General features: G+C 39.5%; 1 protein-coding gene across 5 annotated transcripts; it reads left to right on the top strand.

Annotated features, from left to right (window-relative positions):
* The first annotated feature begins 457 nt into the window (after positions 1-457).
* On the top strand, positions 458-16,907 carry tbx5a (T-box transcription factor 5a). Of its 5 annotated transcripts, none has more exons than XM_054744353.2 (9): positions 458-977; positions 1,481-1,642; positions 2,215-2,309; positions 3,195-3,314; positions 4,020-4,167; positions 8,042-8,194; positions 10,983-11,074; positions 12,347-12,576; positions 13,286-16,907. In XM_054744353.2, the coding sequence occupies exons 2-9, from the start codon at positions 1,499-1,501 to the stop codon at positions 13,876-13,878; spliced, it is 1,575 nt and encodes a 524-aa protein (XP_054600328.2). In that variant the 5' UTR covers positions 458-977; positions 1,481-1,498; the 3' UTR covers positions 13,879-16,907. The 5 variants fall into 5 exon arrangements, with proteins under 5 accessions (XP_054600328.2, XP_070408872.1, XP_054600329.2 ...); XM_070552771.1 differs by having other exon boundaries at positions 1,478-1,642; XM_054744354.2 differs by having other exon boundaries at positions 458-1,050.
* Positions 16,908-17,902: the final 995 nt, after the last annotated feature.

Raw genomic sequence — 17,902 nt, 5'->3', positions numbered from 1 at the left:
CAGTTGGGTAATAAGACCTTAAAATGAGACCCAATGCCTCCCTGCTTGGCACTCAACCTTAAGGAGTTGGATTGGGGGGTTAAACCACCACATAGTTCCCGAGCTCAGCCACAGCTGTAGCTAGCCACTCCCCATGGGTCAAATGCGGAGATAAATTTCATTGGGACTTTAAACTGCTTTCTTTTTTATTTTCAATATATTTTGTTTTGCTTTTAGAATCTAGCCTAGTTTGCTTGTAAACATCTTCTTGAACGGATGCATCTCCTGTTAGACATATGTGACGTGAGCAGAGCTTGTTTTGCAGACTTGGAGTAAAAGGTGGTTGTGCGTAAATCCGCGCGTAATGGCACACGAGACCATAAACATGTGGATAAAAGACTGGGATTACAGAGAGGGTTAGAGTGGATAAATAAGAAAACCTGGGGTGGAGACCTGGAAGGAATCATTATTTTGGGATGCAAACCAATGCTATGCGTGCTCGGGCAACACCCCCTCCCTCCTCCTCCTTCTGCCGTGCTCCTCCGCCCCCTCACCACCACTCCCACGTCTCGGACTCCGTTTCCGCTTGGCGTTGTTTGGCCACTGATGAATAGTGACGAGCTGCTGCGGGAAAGAGAGGAAGCCGTGGACCTGACAAACCAGAGCCTGACAGAGAGAGGAGGGGAGAAGGAGGTATCGGAGCAGCTCCACCGGGATCCGGCTACAGCTTTAGCGCTATCCGGGTCTGTGCACAAAAACGGAGCTCAAGCTTTTTAGAAGAAATGCTCAAAAAGACGCAGAGAAGCGTCTCGTGTCACGGAGCTCTGATTGGATCCTGATGGTGCCGGCTCTGTTTGGAGGAAATCTGGACAGTAGGAAGGGGAGGCTTCATGGAGACGCTGAGCGGTTTCAACGCCTGGATTATCTGACTTGAGCGCTGCTGTTTACGTGTTTATGTTGGTTCCAGCGCGCGGGGACGCGGTTTTCTGCTTTTTTAGGTAAGCTGATTCCACTCTCCAGTCTCCCCATCGTGGCCGCAGCTGATAGCGGGGTTATCGTATGGAGTCGCAGGTCTGTGCAGACGCAAAACACCATCTTGGAGCTCCCGAAATGTGCGCTTTGTTTCTGTTCTGGACTCGAAACACATAAATAAGCCCGATTTACTGTCGAAACATGCTGAGGGATAGATTTCAAAGAGGGTGTGGTGAATCGGAATGAGCAGCACAATCCCTACAAATAAGAAGAAATAAGCAGTTTTTGTCAAATATCCATTTTTCATGAGGAAACGTCTTGTTAAATCCATCAAAGAAAGACGACTTTCCTTAAAATTGACCAGTTACACATTTTATTTTGTTTGATTAACTAAATTTTCATCAATAGAACAGGATTTTATTAGTCCATGCACGTAATGTTTCCTTATTTCCGCCTGTTTTCATCCAAATTCAGAAACTCTGTCCAGCAAAAGCTGAGATCTCACCCTCCCACCTCTCTGTGTCAGTAGTTCTGGTGAGCTCCGGTCATGGCGGACCAAGAGGAGACTTTTGTAATCCAAAACTCTCCAACTGGTTCGGATTCAAGGGAATTGCAGACGGACAATAAACCCGAGAAACAAAACGGAACCTCCAGCAAATCCCCATCTTCACAGACAACTTACATCCAGCAGGTCAGTGTGTCTGCAGCAGGAGGCGAGTGGGCTTCTGTAGGCCACTAACTCAGGGGTCAGCCCTTTTTCACCTGGGTCAGCTGTTTTTAACTCACACTTGGGGGTAAAAAAACATTTTTAAAAGTTTTTGAGCATTTGCTTTTATTTAAGTTTAATGTCTTCCACAGTAGATGTTTAGATATTATTATAGGTTGGGATTTATTTTTCTTAAAAATGTCCAGAGTTTGTTTTTATTTTGATAATTTTGTTTGCTCAGACAACTCAAAGTGCATCAGATTTTTAAAAACAATATTTAATTTGAGTGTGTCTAAAAATACAGTTTGTCCAGAACTGCATTATGTGTGATCTACAGACCTAAATCCACAAACACACAGTGATCCAGGATTTTTGTTACCCTTGTGCATGTTGTGCATGCATGCTAAATGCATGTTTTATTGCACACATAAAACAACACGTGAGATTCATGAGGGAAGTGTGTCAACTAAACTTTGCCCACAAGACAGACGCTCAAAACAAGGGATCTATTTGTGGCTTGATGAGACTTTTAAGCGCCAAATGGTTTCATTTTTAAGGGAATGGAGGGAATTAAAGTCTACCTACACGAGAGGGAACTTTGGATGAAGTTTCACGAGGTGGGAACGGAGATGATTATAACCAAAGCCGGACGGTGAGACAATTTGTCATTTTATTTCAGAATTTTATCTTGTTTTATTGGAGGGTTTGGAAATGTAGAGGTGACGTCACAATTTTTAAAGAGACAGAAAAAACATCTTTTTTTAATCCAGTTTTATGTATTTTAGACTGGGTCTTTACTTTTTGGTGTGTGTGTGTGTGTGTGTGTGTGTGTGTGTGTGTGTGTGTGTGTGTGTGTGTGTGTGTGTGTGTGTGTGTGTGTGTGTGTGTGTGTGTGTGTGTGTGTGTGTGTGTGTGTGTGTGTGTGTGTGTCAGGCTGCATCCTGTCAAAACAACGCACGTGCAGGCGGAGTGTGAACATAAATGTATGCATGAGGACCGCTGGTGTCTGCTGCGTGGCTAACAGCCCACACTTGTCCTGTAAATGATTCATATTAATAATTTAACGCAGCGATGACACCACGCGCTCTGCAGCGACAATGTTTTGTTTAATCTCCCAGCTGCAGAATGTTTTAATCTCTGTCAGGCATTATACGTTGCCCTTTTTATTGTCTTGCAGGATTGCATGGGCTATATCAAGTATTGTTTTATGCTGTCTTCCATAAAGAACCATAGGGGGGAAAATGACCTGCAGAAAGAAAAACTCTCAGACAAACGCCCTGCCCTAAAAATACGACTTTCCTCTCCAAACTAAATAAAAGCATTTTTGTAATTCTGTTGGTCTCGTGTGAGTTTAGTGTATACTTTAATTGTGTTTAGTTTAGAGTGCAATTCGGACTCATGAAACGAACGCCATGTCCCGTTCCGTTTAGGGTTTGGATGAAAAGCACTTATATTTAAGAAAGTTGGGCCTAAACTCGAGATACATTTGTTGTTTTCTTCAGAAAACAAAAAAAAACGTGCTTCTATTTTTTTGCAGGAGAATGTTTCCAAGCTTCAAAGTGAAAGTGACAGGATTAAACCCCAAAACGAAGTATATTCTCCTGATGGATGTTGTTCCTGCGGATGATCATCGGTACAAGTTCGCAGACAATAAATGGTGCGTAAAAAACCAGACGTTATACCATTTTTACACACACACACACTAGTTGCTCTTTCTGGAGCAGCATTCCAACAGGAAGTTTTATTTCGTCCTGATGGACGACAGTCGGAAGTGAGCACAGTATTTCCTTCAGAATTATGAGTTGTGTGTTTTCTCCAGTTTGCCAAGACCTGCAGCCTGCAGGGGTGCGCGCTTCAGTTGGAGCTGACTTTCTCTGGAATTCTGGGTGGATGTTGATGACTTTTCCCACAGCTCCTAAATGCGCAATGAATTCTGACATTTGGATAAAAATATTTGTGATCTCCGACCTCGGAGAAGCAGCGGCTGTTTTTGGGTCAGTGCCTTTTTAAAGAGGCGATACTTAAAGAGGATCATCACATGCCAATACCAGAGATAATGACCAGAGCAGAGCAGTGTCTGGAACTAATTCTGTCCTTTATCTAACACCGGTTACTGCAGGATGACACCTTCTGGGTCACTTCATTGATTAATCTGCAGCCGTGCGCACATACAAAATGCCTGTGCATCTTATTTTTTTTTTTATTTTATTTATTTTTTTTTTGCTATCAAATAAACAGTTTTTGTTTCATTTTAAAATTAAAATGAATAATAATATAATTTTCTCTGTTTCTGTCTCCATGGATCTGTGCGTGCGCGCGTCATTCCCAAGCGTGACCGAGTTTGTGTTGTGCTTTATGTCAGGTCTGTGACCGGAAAGGCAGAGCCTGCCATGCCCGGGAGGCTCTACGTCCATCCGGACTCTCCGGCCACCGGGGCCCACTGGATGAGGCAGCTGGTCTCCTTCCAGAAGCTGAAGCTCACGAACAACCACCTGGACCCGTTCGGACACGTAGGTGCCTGCTGCTATTAGAGATCTGTGCGCTGCAATGACCAAAAGAGGTTCTGCTTGGTGTGTTTTGCGCATGTGACGCAGTCTGAATGCGCCTTTTGCAAAGGGGCGCGTTTTTGCACATTTATGGGTCAGAATGGTGGAAATGACTTTGCTGTTACTTGAGTCTTGGAATATCTAGTCGTCAAGTATCTAAAATTAGAAAAGTATTCTTATTTTCTAATTATTATTATTATTATTATTATTATTATTATTATTATTATAGACAAATTAAAAAGGGCATTAATTTAAAAGATAAACGAGCCAAGAAGGGGAAAAAAAGAGTTTCATCTGATCTGATTTTAATTTATATGTTCCCGAATGTCAGCCCTAACATACAAATATGAAATATCTGGCTAATTTAGTTAACTTCAACATAGTTTTGTGCTTGTTTTATCTATTTAAAAAATACAATTTAGTTGTTTTATTATTTAAATTACACATAAAGGTTTTTTTTTTGTTCTGTGAAGCACAAACAGCTAATTTTACTATAAATAAATAAAAGGATGTTTTGCAATTTGCCAATTAGCATTATTTATTGAGAAATCCATTTGCTCATTATCCATTATTTATTTATTTATTTATTTAGTTAGTTAGTTAGTTTGTCTTTTCTGTAAACATTCTGCATGTTAATAACTTAAACTAAAACATTTGTAAAATCAAAACAATGGTAGTGTTGCTCCTGAATGTTAATGGGAGTAAAAGTTTGGATGTTATTTGTTCATTTGGGAGAATATGCAGGAAAATATCAGTTCTCGCATGCTATTTAAGACAGTTTCTTCATTTAATACAAACTTTATTTTATTTCCATCCTGCATGAATGGAAAGAAAGAAAAATGCCCTTTTCTAGCATAAAGACCCCTTGAGCCCCTCACCCCTGCGTCAGTAATGAATGTGGTACCCATGTTCCTCATTACTCTACATCTGGACTCAGGCTTTTTCTAAGAGAGCACAATCACATCACTTATTTTATTCTCAAACTGTCCCGCTGGCAGGAGTTTTTCATCACATCTAGAGCTGATGAGAACGCTGAGGTCTAATGAGGTGTCTTGCTGCACAAACAGAACAATCCCAAAGTTAATAACACTAAATTCTTCAAGAACAATCTGTGCTACTCAAGTGAAAACAGTCTTAGTGTTGCTACCAGATGCAATGATTAAAGGACATCTTTTAAAAGACACAAGCTAAAGCATTGTGTTTAGATTTCCCACTAAAATTATTTTAGAAGAAAACACACATTGTGTGCACAACGCTTTAATAAAATAACGTAGTCCTCTGCTGCATAATTTACTGTTGGTTTATATTAAGCTGCAAAATTAGACCAATTTCAGTGTATCAAGCTTATTTCCATGCATTCAGGCCTCCAACCTACAGAGACTGCAGCATTGCCAGCTGGTTAAATTAAACTGGAGCTCGCTGAGCCATGTTGTAAAATTCTGGTTAATGTGCTTTTGTGATTGGCTGCAGTGGTTCTTGGCTCGGCCTCTTTCTCACCACGGGATTCATAAATGAGTCGCTGGTGGCTGAAACACAAATACCTCAGCCTGCTGGTCCGGCTGGTGGAAATAACTCAGAGATGATTTAGGACTGAGGCTGCAGGCCTAAAGGTAGCAGGACTGGCATGAAGCTGAGACTATCATGCAAACTGCTCAGATAAAACAAGGAATTGGAGAAAAAAAAGGTTTGCATTGTCATTTTGTGTGATTTATTGATTGTGCAGGTAGAAGTAAATAATCCCCGAAACACATGCACAATGTAGTTTAGGTAGTTGGTTGATTTAAAAAGCATTTAGTCTGCCTGTTGAATGTGATTTTTGTAGTATTTAAAGCTTATGTAATGATGATGCTAGTTTTTTGGTTAAACTTGAGAAGACGGCATGTCTTGTGATTTAAAAAACATCACTTTAAATGCTTATCTGTGAATAAAAAGAAGTAAACGGATTGATTTCCCTATAGTTTAAAAATAAAATTAGAAGTTGATCAGATTATCCAGATGTAGATTTATTTATGAGTTTTCTAACTTCATCACTTTGATCTCTCATCCAGATCCAAATTGTTCCTATTGAATAAAATGTGATTTTGTCTCAAGTTTCATACCAAGCTGGACTTTTTGTTGCTTTGATCTCACTCTGGGCTCCCAGAATGCTTCTCAGGATTATTAATCTCCCTCTCACTTGGTCGGCCCGCTCCCCCGTCCGTCCCAGTGCTTTCCCCACACACAGGCGGAGGGGTGGAGTGTGAGGGACGCTGCTGTTTATATTTGAGTGGCAGAGTCCGATGAGCACTGGATGATGGTGTACAAAATGCTGAGGCTCGGAGAAAACTCTCAGATGTTGCTGAGCCTGAAAGCAAAGGGCAGCCGCTCCAGACCCAGAGTGATCCCTCACTGTCATTAAATAGTATCACAGAGGCTGGGGGGGGGGGGGGGGGGTGTACAAGGAACCAGTGACTGGGCCACGGAGACGAGGTGTGCACTGGCTTCCCTGTGGGTGGTCTGCAAATACACCAACAAAGCCCCCTTATTTTGGAATGCACAAATTTCCAGAGTAACTTGTAATGAGTCTTCATGTCAGATATATATATATATGTATTTATATATATTTCACTTTCCAGCACTGAATGCCATGTTTGATGGACTTGTTGTGGTATGTCCCAGTCTTGGCTGGATCTCTGTGGGCCAACAGATGAGCCAGTAATGAATGTGCACATGAAAAATGTTTTGTTTAACCTACTTTTTTCTCTGCTCCGTCCAAGTTTAGTTGTAGAAGCGGCATTTAGGAACCCAAAAACATTCTGCTTTGTTCTGCTCTGCAGAGAAAAGCGGTTTTCTCCTAAATCAGATGAAGTTTTAGGATTTTATGGGGGACCATCGGTGCCAGCCTGTGGTTGACTCAGGGTTTGTCTGCTAGAATGCCCCCGTGAGTCCTGCGGGGGGATCCCTTGTCTCCTATGGGAGTGAAGGGCAGGTATAAAAACAGCCTGAGATACATGGTCTGTATGGGACAGGTAGGAGGAGATGAGGGGGAGGAAAAAAAGGTGGGGGAGTTTAGAAAAGGGAAGTTTGTGTCATTAACTTTCAATGTAAATGAACCTTACGGGGACAAAACACATTACATTTATTTATGCAACATTTACCTACAGTTTAAGTTCAGGGCTCCTCTGTTTGAGCTGCGTCTCATCGGTGATCAAAAACTGGGTATCAAGGAGGAGAGGCGTTGTTTGCAACGTCTGTGACTGTTACCATGGAAACACACTTTTCAATTGTTTTTTGAATGTTTAGAGTGAAATATATAATTATTTTTTTTCTTAATTTAATTTATTTTAATTATCAGTGTTTGTTTTTAATAAAGTAACTCAAAATCTGGAGGAAAAAACTTTTTCTGCTGACGCTCTGAGAGGTTAATGACTATATGTTTAATTCATGTTGTTTTAGGTCATTTTTGTGCACGGGTCTCCTCTGGAAAAGTTTATGCTTATAGTGTTCAGTGTTTCTTTTTTACTCTGAAATAAATTACTATAGCTACTGCAAAACATTTAGCAATATGCAGAAATTTCTATTTATATTGTTCAAACCAACACCTACAATAGAAAAGTCGACTTGTGCAATAAATCGTTTGCACCATCAAAATAAAACTGTCGTTTTTCTGCTGAAAGAAGTCGAAAATATAGTTTTGCAAAACGTTATTTACTTTTTTCCAAAGCTACGCCTCTTCTTTTTATTTATTGATTGATTGGTTTTTCTTTAACTTATGTGACTTTTCTCAGCTTTAATTAACATAAAGCTAAACAACATGGTGGGTTTGTTTTAAAAAAAACTGTTTTTATCTTTATTCCAGATCATCCTAAATTCGATGCACAAGTATCAGCCGAGGATTCACATCGTGAAAGCGGATGAAAACAACGGCTTCGGCTCCAAAAACACGGCCTTTTGCACCCACGTGTTCACCGAGACGGCCTTCATCGCGGTCACTTCTTACCAGAACCACAAGGTAGGAACTCCTCTTCTTCTTCTTTAAATATTATTTTGGTTTGATTTTTAATCAAAAAGTTTATTGGCAACATTTAAATTTATGGTATGAGGTTAGATTTTATCGGCTAAATGACCTGGTTGTTCAGCTGCAAACGGAGAAATAGCAAAACTTCAAAGTAAGAAATTTTTTGTTTTATTTTTGGATTTTTGTAAAGAAAAAATGTGAATTTATAAACGTCTAACCACGGAGATGAGCTCTTATAAATAATAATGATATTAATCCTAATTATAATTATAATATACTTAAGAAATCAATTTTGTAGATCAATTTTAGATTAAAGACAGTTATACAAAATTATGGAAATATTGCCACTGAAAACTTGCCAATTTATTATTATTATTATTATTATTATTATTATTGTCGTTGTTTAATAATAATAATAATAATAATAATTGTTGTTGTTGTTGTTATTATTTAATTTAAAATCCCTTAATATTTAAACTTTCTTTTTGTTGTGCATAAGTGTGCAAAAAAACTGCAAATTTAAGTTCTATTTTTTTCTACTATTAAAAGTAAGTAAAGTTTATATAAAATGTATCACAGACAGAAAATTCACAGTGTTTCAAAAGGATGAATGAAAACAAAACATGATAAAACAACAAAAAGTGTTTTCCCCTTTTTTCTTTTTTAGTCAGCTGAACTTTATTTCATTATTTTGTAGAAATTAGCTTTGATTTCTGAGTCTACCCATAAAAGCAGAAAAGTTGGAAAATTTCCCTTTATTTCTTCCCCAACAATCAATAAAACTTTGCCTATGCATAAAATTAGACTTGAATAATTACAATTCCTCAAATCCTCATTAATACATTTTAGTTTAAGCAAAGGGTTTAAAGTCTGAATCTAATTCTCTGTCCAATTTATTTAAAAAGGAAAAGGGGAAAAACATCTTGGAAGTATTCATTTCTGTAAACAGCGTCTGTTCAGCATCATTTAGCCATAAGGCCTGCATGGTTCTTGTTTAGGGAATAATGGAGAAAAGAGAGAAAACGCTTATAAGTCTCAGTAGCCAATCAGGAGTCTCCGCACCTCTGGGAACAGGAAGCACAAATGACCAGCTTTCTGCAGAAAGCATTCATTATTTTCCAGCATGTTATTGGGGGGCTGGGATCGTAACCCCCAGGCTAATTATTAGGCCTTTCCAGACCTGCAGGAAAACAAGCATTTCTGATTTCCAAGTGTTTTACCACAACTGTCTAATCAAACAGTCAAACATCTGCCAGAACATTATGTCCTGCCGGCTTGAGTCCAGTTCACCTGTTGGACTTTCAGCTAATGAAAAATGCTCAAAGTCTCGGGTTTCTGCTCCTTCCTGCCTCAGTTGCAATTAAAGCATTTTTCTGAACTTTTTTCTTTCCTAATGTGTTTTTCTGAAGATTTTTGGAGGATTTTCTAAAGTCGTATTTTTTTTCCAAACTCAACCCAAAGCATCTGGAATTATGTTTATGTGAGTTTCAGTTATTTTAATGAGCACAGTTTTAGACATCCTGTCTAAGAAAATTGCTTCAAAAAAGCTGAATGATTAAGTTTGTCTTTTTTCTTCTCTAATTTCCCAATCTTTAATCCAAGTGTAAATAATCTGTGGTGTTGTCTCGTTGAACTTTAAGACATTTTCAAATTTTTTAATGTTTTAAAATAGAATATGGCATCAATATTTGGGAAACATGAGAGTTTAGGAAAAATAAAATGGAGATGTTTTACTCTTAAGGTTTATTTTTAATCTGAAATAATACATAAATCATCTGCCTGCCGCCTTGAATTAACAAGAAGCCAGCAATGTGTCACATGATGGATTTTACAAGTTTCGCTGTAGGTGTTGGCCAGCATGGACATAAACCTGCAGTCCTGTCAGAAAGCTGGAGCTGCAACAAAACAGCCGACTCATTACCTGTAAGGACCAAGAGGGACATCCCTGTATTCTGCCTCAACTCTGTTGGATTATTTAAAATTTACAGTTTGTTCTCTAAATAAATTCTGCTCTTGCTTTTGGTAAAAGAAGTTTTTATCCAAAATAGGAAGTCATATATTATTTGCATCTGGAGCTTTATAGATCAGGCACTAAAATACGACTGAGATGATTTTGTGAGCTTACAGGACTTCGGAAAAGGTTTATCTGTTAGTTGCATTGAGACAAGTTAGGCTCATCTGAGAAACGTTAAACATAAACTCGTTGTAAAACCGTCAAAACGTCAGAATTGAGCAAAGCAATGAATGCTGAAATGATGCTTTTTAATTAAGCAAAATCTTTTTTTAAAAAAGCAAAATTTTTAGGTTTTAGAAAAGAAATGCTGTATTGAGTGTTCACAACAGTAAGATGACAGAAAGTCAGTTTCTTTTCATACAGCAGCTGTTCAGTAAGTTTAAATAATGTCTATTTTGCTAAATAAGCATTTATTTTGCTATCTTGTGTATTTTTATCAGTATTTGTCTCAGCATATCTTTTCAACTTCTTTCTTTGGTTTCACATCTTGGGCTAAATTAACAAAATAATCAGGAATAATGAAACTGCCGCCCACACCTCAGCGGGGGGGGGGGGGGGATGGGGGGGGGGGGCAAGCTTGCTGTTATGGCGGCACTGGCCCGCCCTGTCTGCATTGCAAAGAAATCCATGACATTTTTATTCTGGACATCTTTTTATTACCTGTAACATAAATAAGATGTATAAAACAAAACAAAAGCTTGTAGCAGACGTAAAGACGTGTAATATGAACATGATTCGGTTTTAAACGACGCTGTTTGTCTGTTTCAGATCACCCAGTTGAAGATTGAAAACAACCCGTTTGCTAAAGGCTTCCGTGGAAGTGATGATATGGAGTTGCACAGGATGTCCAGGATGCAGAGGTACTGTTCCGTCTGAACTTTCAGCTTTTTTGGTACTCTGATATCAGGAAGCGATCACTCGTGCTGAGTGAAGTCACGAGCAGATAAACGTCACGTCAGCTGGGCAGGAAACGCCGACATGGTTGCTCTGTGGCTTTAACAAACCCGGCTTTAATCCTCCGATCGCCCGAATGCACGCCAGCGCTGAGTGTGACTTTCAGTCAGAGTTGTTTTCAGTGATGTAAGTGTGGCTTTTGAATCCCAGCCAGTTTTCATGCTCAAGACTTTTATGGCTGATCTGGCAAAACCTCTGAAACAAGAACATCTCTCCTCCAGAGTTTTCTTTGTTTTATAACTAGAATGCTCCAACTGCGCGCGCGCGCGCGCGCGCGCGCGTGTGTGTGTGTGTGTGTGTGTGTGTGTGTGTGTGTGTGTGTGTGTGTGTGTGTGTGTGTGTGTCGGAGTTAAACCGGTGAATATCTCTCGGTCAGGCAGCCAAGGCAGTCCAAGACCACTTTAGTCTATTATTCAGTCCAGATGAGAGCTGGAGCACAAGTCCACATGCATAGAAAACACTTTTTCAAAGGATAAAATCTGGTTTTATAAAAAACCCACAGTCTTTATATATGTTGGGGGGTGGGGGGTGGGTGGGGGGGCTGTTAGAAAGTGAGGGCTTCCAAATGAAGAAATCCCAAATCAGCTAACACTGGAAAGGCTGTTTGGCTTTCCTAAGGCGCCACTCTCCTACATCCTTCCTTTAACATTTAGTATGAAATACTAAACTTTTTAGGGAAATACCTTTTTTTGGCTGCAGAAAATCCCTAAAAGTGTTATTTGAATGCAATGTTTTAGAAATTTCTAGTTAAGAAATGAATGTATTAAAAATAGAAACCAACCTATTCATCTTATAGGCCGTTATCTGTTCTGGCCGTGCAGGAAGTGGTGCACTCCTGCACTTGGTTACACGTTTAAAGGGAGAGCTTATTGTAAAACCAGGTCACTTTTCAACCGCCGCTGTGCCTGAAAGAGAGAAAGAAAAAAAGCAGCACAATGATGTGTGTGTCATGAGTGGGAGGGACTGTTTGTTGTCTCTGAGAACTGATCTTGGAATGAACTTCACTGATTTTTGGATCCAAGTGTTGCACACACATAGTAGTGTGTAAAAGATAATTCAACACTGTGTGTGTGTGTGTGTGTGTGTGTGTGTGTGTGTGTGTGTGTGTGTGTGTGTGTGTGTGTGTGTGTGTGTGTGTGTGTGTGTGTGTGTGTGTGTGTGTGTGTGTGTGTGTATAGCACCAAAGAGTACCCAGTCGTGCCTCGCAGCACTGTGCGACAAAGAGTTGGCTCCAGCCAGAGTCCGTTCAGCGGGGACGTCCAGGGCATCGTCACACCCAGCGCTCTGAGCTCCCAGTACTCTCAGTGTGAGAACGGGATTACGAGCACATCCCAGGATATTCTGCCTCAGTCCAGTTCCTACCCGATTCCACATGAACACGGCCAAGAGTACTGCATTAAGAGGAAAGGTAGGGCGCTCTGCGGGGCTGCTTTGAACAGTCATGACCTGCAGAAGGGTTTAATTGTTCTAAATCTCAAATTGTATTTAAACCATCAGTTTACACATTTATGATGTTTTTGTTACAATATGGGCTTTTAAATTATTAGTACCATCACATTCTCTTTAAAACGTTCAGTAAAAACTGTCCATTTTCTTTACCTTGCATTTCAATCATGTCTCTTGTGTGCTACCAAGTTCCAAAATCGGTTTATTAAGCGAATCAAAGAGGATTTTTACATAATTGTTAGTAGAATTTATAAATATAAAAATACAAGTTTGTTATATAGTGAAATTCCATCAAAGCTCTTTCATAGGTTTAATCCAAAATTGCCGAAATAAAATCATTTTCAGCATTTTCCAGCCTCTACACTCTAAAAATGAAACAAAGAATTTACTTAACCAAGTTTTGTCGACTTAATCAAAAGGCTTCTGTCATAAACCAATTAGTGATTAATTAATAAATATTCACAGTTTGGTATAGAAAGATAATAACTGTTGTTGCATAAGGTTAATTAAATTTTAGTGTCGCCAATCAAGATTTCTAATCCGATTTTACAGTGCACAAGCTTACTCAGTAACATAAACTGCGAGACAAGATGGTTTGAATTTCTGAACTGTGAATGATTTCTCTAAAATAACAGTTTTTTAATTTAATTTTTCTGTATTTTTACTCCCAGTGGAGGATGACTGTCACTCAGGAGAGCACAGCTATAAGAAAACATATCTGGAGAGTTCATCCAGTGAGGAGGACCATTACTACCGTCCTGTTGGCTACCCTCAGAGCCTCAGCCTGGCCGGTGCGCCCTACCGCAGTGAGTCCAGCCAGCGCCAGGCCTGCATGTATGCCAGTGCTTCCCAAGGCACGGAGCCCGTTCCCAGTTTGGAGGATATCAGCTGCAACACCTGGGCCAGCGTCTCACCTTACGGCAGCTGTTCCGTCACCACCATGCAGCCGATAGAGAGGCTGCCTTACCAGCACTTCTCCGCTCACTTCACCTCAGGGTCTCTGGTGTCTAGACTAGGTGCAGTGGGAGGTCACCCCTCGCCACAAATGGGCGAGGGCCACCACACTGCTATGTACCAGAGCTCCATGACCCACCAGACTCTGGGCCGCCAGTGCAGTCCTGGAGCTGGGATCCAGTCGCCAACAGCTGGCTTACAAGGAAACGAGTACCTCTATACACACGGCATCCAGCGTACGCTATCACCACATCAGTATCACTCTGTACATAGTGTCAGCATCATGCCAGAGTGGAGCGAGAATAGCTAAAAGCAAAATGAAAGTCTAAACATTCAAATATTTAGAAAAGACTTAAAAGGACCAAAATATGTCAGGTTTTAGACACATTTCTATTTATATTTTGAAGTATTCATTGTTGGTTTATTGATAACAATAACGCTGAGAGGAGGAGGAGGAGGAGGAGGAGGAGGAGGAGGAGGAGTTGTGACAGCATCTGCACTTATAAACATGCAACAGTGGATGGAGAGGAGCTGGACTAGAACATGCACGGAGACTGCTCATGTGCAGAGAAAACCCAACATTAGATGGAGAAACGGAAATGATGCTTCAGTCAGATGCTGGCAAATTGACTGTTATTAAAATGTTTTTTTTTTTTGTTGTTGTTGTTGTTTGAAAGTTGGCGAACAGTGAATTTATTTTTCAGATGTTTATCTTCAGCTCACTGCTCAGAATATGGTTTTCTTTAAACTGTGGCCTTAGGATGAGAACATCATACATGCCAGGTATTTGTTGTGGCTCTTCAGTGTGCACACTATAAAAAAAGATGTTAAATTTACTGAACCAAGTTATTTCAACTGGTTCCTATTAAGCCTAGTTGCTTAAATGTAAAGAGTAATATACATTTACTTTGAACACAATGTATAACAATGTATATTACTGTTTACATTTAATCAACTAGTTTTAGTGGAACCAGTTGGCATAACTTAAGTAAATGCAACATTTTATTTTTTACAGTGTACGTCTGCTTCTAAATCACTGTCCAGCCCCCAGACTTCCTCTATATTAAAATGATTCGAGAGCTAATAAAAAGTAGGACATATTTACCGTTTAATTGTCCATTTTTATATTAAGCGTTACATTTACACTTTTAAGATCATGAAGGGAAAATATTATTTCAAAATTAACAATAAACGTTTGTAATAATCTGCAACTTGCACAAAATTGAAAACAAGACGGTGTTGACTCAATGTTTCTATTTTTTTATTTTCTTTTTTTTTTAGATCCATTTGTCTTTTAGGAGATTTGAGACTTGAATGCAGCTCTTGAGCTAAATATTTAACAGAGAAGCATTTTGCTGCTAGTTTCTGATGTCAGACCATGATTTGGTTCCTTTCTCACAGAATCTTCTCCTGTTCTGAGACACTTAAATACATTTTGAGAGACACGTTTCTTGTGTTGATGGAAAATAAGTAGATTTTTATTTAATGATCAGTCTAATTGTGTTCAGTTTGCAGGATGCAACACATCTCCAAAATCCCAGCTTGTTGTTTTCATGTAAAATTCAATGTAAATAAAATGTCAATCAGAAATAATGAGCTGCAGCCATCTAACCTGTGACAGTAAGGTGTCTTTGTGAATGTTCAGAGCTTTATAGGATAGGTTTGTCAGAAATGGGGAGCTGTCTCAGCGGAAAGTAAAACCTGGCCTGCAATCAGAAGATCATCAGAAGATCCAGTCTTATAGTGAAGATGTGTCACCAAATACACATTTTCCACCATATCGTCCTGTTAAATCTAGAAAACACACGTTAATCACTATTTCTTCTCCAAATTCCAGGTGGGAACAGGTCAGGCAGGGAAATTTTTCTAATGGCTAAGTCATCTCATGAATGCAGCTTTTAAATGTTGGAAATTTTCACACCTATTTAAAACTCAGCAGAAGGAAGATAGTGTTCAGTTTATATGGTAATAAAATAACTAAAACATATCTAAAGACACGAGTACTGGTGATACTTCCTCTGTCCTCAATTTATTAGCAGATTCCACATTTAGCTCATTCTGTATAAGTTTTACACCAAATAATTAGAGCAACAACAGCAGTTATATACTCAAGCTGCTCCAGTTTAACCAGTTTGCTGTGGTGTGTTGAACACCTCAATAGAAAATATTCATTGATATGTTTCTTTTATTTTTTTCCACCAGCTGCTCAAAAACTCTTGGGCACTTGTCATTTTGCCAGGATCTTATCCATGTTTTGTGCAGAAATATTGCTGCATAAAAAATACAAGTTCAGTGATAAATAAGACTGTTTAGATACCTGAGATTAGCTTAATTCAGCTATAAAAACATTTAAATAGTCCTTGGAGTCATTGCTGCTCCTCTGAGTCAGTTGCAAGATCCTGGTTCTGGTCTATAGGGCCTTACATGGACAAGCACCACCTTACATTGGTGATCTGAGTCCCTACACCCCCAGCAGGTCCCTGAGGTCCAGTGAGCAAAGCCTACTGGTTGTGCAGCACACCAGATCAAAGGTGACAGATCATTTGCTGCTGTGGCCCCCAGACTCTGAAACTCTCTCCCCCTGAGCCTGAGATCAGTGGACTCAGTGGTCTCCTTCAAAAAGCAGCTGAAGACTCACTTGTTCAAGCTGGCTTTTGTATGACCTTCTACACCACTCTCTATTCTGCTCTCCCCACCTATTCCACCTTCCTCAGGATCCACTGATTTCCCGCTTTCCTAGTCACTCTCTCTCTCTTTCGTAACATTTTTTTTCATCACAATTGTTTATTTTTTGCTCATTTTAAATATGTTTTAACCATTTTCTAAATTCTCTTTTATATTTTTACATTTTTTTGTTTTTGTGAAGCACCTTGTGATTTTTATCTTGAGAGGTGCTATAGAAATGATATTTTCTTCTTCTTCTACCCAGTTTCACCATCAAATCAGCACTTCAGTTTACCAGAATGCAAATTAGAAACTCAAATGATATTCACTTCACCACACAAGAGTGAGTGTTAGAGGTGTATTTTACATTTGGACAAAGGCTCATGTTAAGTGCTTGTGGTCGATAGATTATTGGGATTTTTTTTTTGTCAATAGTATTTATTTTTCAACCATGTGAATCAGCCTGGTCCGACTTGTATCAAAGCCAGATGGTCCTCTTTCTGTTTTTGTAGCCTGCCTTTTGATGATTGTATAGGATCATTCTTATGTAGAAAACAGGAAGTTATGCTACCGCTGTTAGTACATTTCAAAATGAAATTGAAAAACGAAAAAATCCATAGTTTTGTAAATATATGTGTACATAACAGAATATCTGCAATAAACTAAAAAAAAACATTTTGCTGTATTTGTGTTTCCCTAATTGGGTGAAAGTCTAGCAGGTGACTTTTAACATTCTGAGAAAGGAAAATGTTTTCCAAATTAATGGCATTTGAACAAGACGGGTGCATCAACACATTTTACATATCTTGGAATATTGTCTTCGATTTGTGTGTTAACGAGCAGGTTCACTGAGAAACCATTTTTTACTTTTTTTGTAATGATTGGTCTCTCTGAGGGCTGCACAGTGGTGCTGTGGTTAGCACTGTTGCCTTACAGCAAGAAGGTTCTGGGTTCAAATCCCAACCTGGGGTCTTTCTGCAAGGACTTTGCATGTTCTCCCTGCTTATGCATGGGTTCTCTCCAGGTAGTCTGGCTTCCTCCCACAGTCCAAAAACTGTCAGGTTGATTGGTCTGTCTAAATTGTCCTTGTGTGTGGGTGTGCAAACCATAGGTGCAAACGCACGCGTGCGCTTGATTAGTATTTGACTTGATTTGAGTATATACAGTTGTGCAGCCTCACATACTGTGGCGTGTTGGTGAGGAAGTTGATGTTCCATGCAGTCAGATGTTTGTCCACACCACAAGGCTGGATGGTGTTGAAAGCACTTGAGAAGTCAAACGACATGATTCTCACAGAGCTATAGGGAGCCTAAGTCTCCTCCCTTTCTGGTCGGCTCATGGGTCCCCAGAAGAACAAAAAAATGAATGCAAGTCAACGGGATTGTAAGAACTCCTTTCTAACCCGCTTTGCCTTAGACCCTGGATACTGCAATTGTTGTTTCAACCACGCCTGTCACGTACTTTGAGATTTATCAGCTTGTAAAAGTTGGTAATAGCATGACTACAAATCAGACATCGGCACGTCACCTATGTGACGTCACCACATAATCTCTTCTCTCCTAGCGTAGTTGCTACTTACCACATGGCCAGATTTATGTGTTTCTTTCCTACTGAAGGAAAGATTTCAAGTTTGCTGAACTTGCAGCCATTTTCCCTCTGTTTTCTCCGTG

The sequence above is a fragment of the Nothobranchius furzeri genome, chromosome 6, assembly GCF_043380555.1.
Source record: "Nothobranchius furzeri strain GRZ-AD chromosome 6, NfurGRZ-RIMD1, whole genome shotgun sequence".
Lineage (NCBI taxonomy): Eukaryota > Metazoa > Chordata > Actinopteri > Cyprinodontiformes > Nothobranchiidae > Nothobranchius > Nothobranchius furzeri.
This window is presented reverse-complemented; position numbering and strand designations above follow the sequence as displayed.